At 48.2% G+C, this 5,330-nt stretch overlaps 1 protein-coding gene across 1 annotated transcript; it reads right to left on the bottom strand.

Annotated features, from left to right (window-relative positions):
* Positions 1 to 2,548: 2,548 nt before the first annotated feature.
* LOC123046264 (protein DETOXIFICATION 49) lies at positions 2,549 to 4,634 on the bottom strand. The gene has a single exon (XM_044469571.1). It carries the CDS (start codon positions 4,409 to 4,411, stop codon positions 2,744 to 2,746), a length of 1,668 nt encoding a protein of 555 aa, XP_044325506.1. The 5' UTR covers positions 4,412 to 4,634; the 3' UTR covers positions 2,549 to 2,743.
* Between the last annotated feature and the right edge of the window lie 696 nt (positions 4,635 to 5,330).

Below are 5,330 nucleotides of genomic sequence, written 5' to 3'. Positions count from 1 at the left end.
CCATGTGAAATATCACAGCATTTTCCGAATTTGCCAACATGTACAAAATATATTTTAAATTTGCCATGCAACTAGTGAAAACATTTTATTTTCTAAAATTGCCATGTGTTACAAAACATTCTTGTTTGCAAAGTTGCCATGTTGTGTATAATATTTTTTTTCAAAATTTGCCATGTTTCCATTATGTTTCAGAATTTTGAACAAACAATATAATTGACATGATATACAATTAAATTTGCCATGTGACCCTCACATAGTTTCCTAAAACTTGCCATGTTTTGTTCAACAAAAATCTTAAACTTGCCATGTCAACATTACAATTTTTCTTAATTTGCCATTAGGTATGAAAATATTTTTAAAAAAAAACGCCATGTGATCAGTCCAAAACACCTTTTTCTATAATTGCCATGTGTTACGAAACAAATTGTTTTTTTAAAATTGTCATCATGCGTACAACATATTTTTCCTGAATTTTCCACATGTCCAAGATTTTTTCCAAAGTTTATGTACAAACAATATAGTTGCCATGATATAAATTGAATTTGCTATGTGACCATTACATACTTTCAGAAAATTGCCATGTCACTTTTACAAATTTTCTTAATTTTCCGCGATTTTAGGAAGTTAATATCGTCTAAATTTGTCATGTGACTTTTTTACAAATTTTTCTAACCTTTCTTTTGGTTTATAAAATTATTTTTTCTAAAACTTTCATGTGACCAAATTAAAACATTTTCCAAAATTTTCTATGCTTTTAGAGGGAAAAACCCTAAATTTGATCATGTGACCAATACAACATTTCTCTAAATTTGTCAAGATTTAGGACACAAATTCTTCAAAATTTGCCATGAGATTGTATAATTTTTCCATGAGTTAGAGAACAAATTTCCCAAATTTGCAGTGAGTTTCATTATCTTTCATGTAAATATAGATAGCTGTCGCCAGTCTAGTGAAATAATTTTCTAGATTTTCCATAATTTTAGAGGAAATTCTAAAGTTTTTGCCATGTTATCTTTGGAAGATCTTGGTGTTTTTAGAAATATCGCTTTTCTAAAAGTATTCCCATGCGAATTTTGTTGTTGTCGATTGTAGGGCAGAAAAGGTAGGAAAATGAAGTTGCCATGATTTGTTGAGTAATTAAATCAAAATTTACCATGATATTACGACATGGCAATGATGTGAGCATAGAGAATTGTCATGCTAAAGAATGTTGCCATGTGTCCAAGAATTGGCATCCCGTGACACAAAGATTTGCCATGTTTTTTTTTGTTTATTTAAGATTGTTTTCGATTGCAATTTTGGGGTCCCTGCAAAATTTATGCATATTTTTTAACTTTTTGGTTATGGTTATGGTTTTTGAGATGGCAATTTTATGCATTTTTTCCACTTGTCAAGATTTCTTGCCTTTTTTGTATCACAATACAATTTTTGTGTGTGGCAATTTGTTGTTAAAAGCAGCTAATTGGGCTAGCCTCTTTTTGTCTTCCACGGTCGCTTGAATTATGTTCAGCTGCCCGCAGCACAGAAAACTAACTGGAGCGAACATTCTAGCCGCTAAATCACGTCATATCGATAAACCAGCTGGAGAGAACGTTAGCTCGTGCCCCCGGGAACTGCCGCTTGCACGTTAGTGACGCCCAAAAATATAATTTTATTTGAGAGAAAAAACTTATTTCCCAACTCGATTTTGCAAAGTTGCTCCTAATCATCTAAAAGAACATTCCTCCTGTTATATTTATATTTATTTGGTGCGAAAATGTATTTGTTCTTAGAGAATCGACACTAATATAATTGATTTGATGCCAACATTTGACATTGTCAATATTTGGCAAGCCAAGTCAAATGTTGCCAAATATTGGCAACTTTTTGTCAAGAAAAGTTGGTAGTCAACCAACCACTAGCCAACATTTGATATTTGCCAAATATTAGCATGCCAATATTTGGCATGGAACCAGTCATGCTCTGAGTTTCATTAGCTGACAGGATAATATCGCATGTTTTTTTCTTCGAAAATCATAGTAGGAGCAAATGTCGGAGCAATCGTGTAATAAAAACGTACTTTTCTTAACTCTATCCTGACGGTTATGCATAGGGTAATAAATCACTCTTTAGATCTTGCTATACTCTACCCCGCAAAAAAAAAAAATCTTGCTATACTCCGTACATGTCAGACAACAGTCGCTTACTCCACAAATCACGTTGTTTTAGCGAAAAACAAATCACGTGGTATATAACTGGATTCATTTCTGGGCGGGTCCCGCCGGCGCAAAGTAAGCCGCGAGCGATGGCTGACGGCTGCGATTCGCAAAGCGGCGGGTCCCTGCGGGATGCTCTAGCGAAGGAAGCCACGCGACTTTGGACCCGGTGGTGCGTGCGGTTTTACTGGGTGGCCCGGCGACCGGGTCGTCACGCGGCCGGCCTCCCTGGACCAGACACCGACCCGGAGCAAGCGAAAGGGAAGCAGGGGACGGACGGATTGTTCCTCTGTCTCAAAACTTCCTTCCTTCCTTCGTTCCTTCGAACAAGTACCACTACGTACTAGGAGGAGTAGATATTTTCCCCATCTTCTCCAATAACAATCAGCAAAATCTTTACATGGCTACATTAGCAAATGTGAACAAAATTTGTCAGCCCCTAGCTCCTCCCCCACCGCCCAAAATATGGCCAACGGGGGAGGAAATAAAAATGGTAAAAATAAGAAGAGGGAGTAGATTACAATGCACACGCCCCCCCTGTGTAGCTATCAACACCGATCATTCGGCTGCTCGATGTCTGCGTCGTCGATAAGCAGCCGCGACTTCTCGTCTCCGTCGGCCGCGCCAACTTTGCCCTGGGCGTCGGAGCCGGTGAGCTGCTTCGACCGCTTGGCCTCGCCCGCCCAGTCCGTCCGCCCGATCACCAGGAGCATGCGCACCATGCAGGTGGCCTGCGCCGCCAGCAGCCCGAACCACAGGCCCTCGAAGTCGTAGTGGAACCAGAAGGCCAGCACCAGCGCCACCGGCGTCCCCACCAGGTAGAACGACCGGAGGTTGATGTTGGCCGCGTCCTTGGGCCGCGCGCTGCCGCGCAGCACCCCGCACCCCGTCGTCTGCGGGCAGTTGCCCAGCTCGCACAGGCCCAGGATCGGCAGCACCGACGCGGTGAGCGCGATGATCGCCGGGTCGGCCGTGAACATGCTCGCCCACACGTTCCGGACGAGGAATGCGAACGCGGAGGCGAAGGCGCCGAACGCGAAGCCGAGCATGATCCCCGCCGTCGCGGCGCGGCTCGCCTGCTCGGGCTGCCCGGCGCCCAGCTCGTTGCTGACGCGCGTCGACACGCCGAAGCTGAGCGACGAAGGGAAGATGTATATGAGCGACGTGGTCTGGATCAGGATGCCCATGGACGCCACCGTGGCCTGCGGGTTCAGGAGCAGGCCGCACAGCAGGATCATGATCTCGTACCACCACCACTCGAGGCACACGCTCACGCAGCTCGGCAGAGCCAGGCTGATGAGCTCGCCCCAGCCACGGAAGCTCTCGGCGGAGAGTGCGAAGCCGCCCGTGCGCTTGTGGACGCCTTTGAAGAAGATGTAAGCGAGAAGCAAGAGGAGCAGGTTCAGGTTGGCCAGCACGGACGCCATTGCCACTCCCTTGACGCCGAGGCCGAGCACGGTCACCAGCACGTAGTTGATGGGCAGGTGGATGGCAATGGCGAGCGTGGCGCACACGGTGAGTGGCAGGTTTATGGACTGCATCCGGAGATATACCCTCACGGGGTGAAGGAATGCCTGGAGGAGGAGGTCAGGCAGTGAGGCAAGAATGTAGGTCTCCGCCACGGCGGCGATGGCGGCGTCCTGTCCGCAGAGGAGGAGCAGAGGCCGCATGTGCATCCACAGGCCACCGATAGGGACGGCGGCCGCGATGAGGAGGAGCACCGTCCGCTGCACGGTGACACCAATGAGCGAGTAGTTACCCGCGCCGAATGCCTGGCCACATATCGGCTCCATGCCCATGGCGAGGCCGGAGAGGACAGAGTATCCGGTGATGTTGGCGAAGCCGATGGCGAGGGAACCGCCGGCGAGCGCCAGCCCGCCGAGACGGCCGAGGAAGAGCATCGAAATCATGGAGCGGAGGTAGAGCAGCAGCCCGGTGAGGATCATCGGGAATGCGAGGCCGAGAATGGAGCGCGCCTCGTCGCGGGCCGCGGTGGCCGACACGGGCGGCATCATCGGGAGCGCGATGCCAAAAGAAACGGACCAGGCTTCCTTCACCGCCTTGGCAAGCCGGCCGGGCGGCTTGCACGTGAGCACCGGCGCGGCCGCCTCGTCACCGTAGACCGGGATGACGACCTCCCCCGCCTTGGCAAGCAAGGGGGCGGTGATGACACAGCCATCCGGGCATGCCGCGGTGGCGCCTCCGCAGGACGTCATGGATGGAAACAGAGGAGCGGCCCTGCCGCTCGTGCAGTTTCGCGGAGCTTTTACGGCGCCGGGCGGTGTAACTCCCGGGCAATTTACCGCCTACTCAAGTACGCAGTTCAGTTTTGGGGGGAGGCTGCGGGGAAGAGAGAGAGAGGGGGAGCGTTTTTTCCCTTGTCTCCTCTACGGAGGCGGGTAGTGTTTGGTTGGTGGAGCTCTGCGCCGCGCGGGGATTTGGGAGGCTCGGCGGTGCCGTTTTATAGGCGCCGGAGGCGAGAGGGGTGCCGTTTACAATTGACAGTTCTCTCTCGGGATGGTTTTGTCGTTGTTGCTGTGTCCATCAGCGCACCCCAGAGCCGCCCGTGTTAATTACCTTCCATTTCTTCCGTCCCGTGGATACTTTGTACTCCTGCCTGCGTGTCCAGCAACAGCATCAACTTTCCCCCCCTTCAGTTACACACCTTCGCTTTAACTGTGTTTTCTTTTTTTGCGAGAATTTTGCCTTAACTAATTCAGTAACAGTCACTAGTAGCATTGTCTGCAAAGGCTAGTCGCACTGCTCTAAGGTAATAAATCATACTACTACTTGACAGGACTATTAATTTCATTAAAACCTTTGCTGTTGTCGGTTAACCAAATTTTAAGAGGATCGGACAGGATTCTTGATCGGATGCATTTTGTCATGTCCATGACAAAAGATCCAGACACTAGAAACACATGGCATATGAACAAGGCTGGGTTCACAGGTATGGCTAGAGTAGTAGTGCCGTGCATTAGAATGTTTGTAGGCATGGACAGGATTTTGGTTGTCCATTTTCTTTATGTTTGACCCGCATTCCTTCGGTGTACGGAAACTTTTAAAAGCCGGTTCTTTCAACATACAAAACTATCAGGAAAATGTAGACGAGCGAATACGAATGTGTTATTTTAC

Source organism: Triticum aestivum, chromosome 2B (genome assembly GCF_018294505.1).
Source record: "Triticum aestivum cultivar Chinese Spring chromosome 2B, IWGSC CS RefSeq v2.1, whole genome shotgun sequence".
In the NCBI taxonomy this organism is placed as follows: Eukaryota; Viridiplantae; Streptophyta; class Magnoliopsida; order Poales; family Poaceae; genus Triticum; species Triticum aestivum.
Note: the sequence above shows the minus strand (reverse complement) of the source record. Positions and strands in the feature narration are given on the sequence as shown.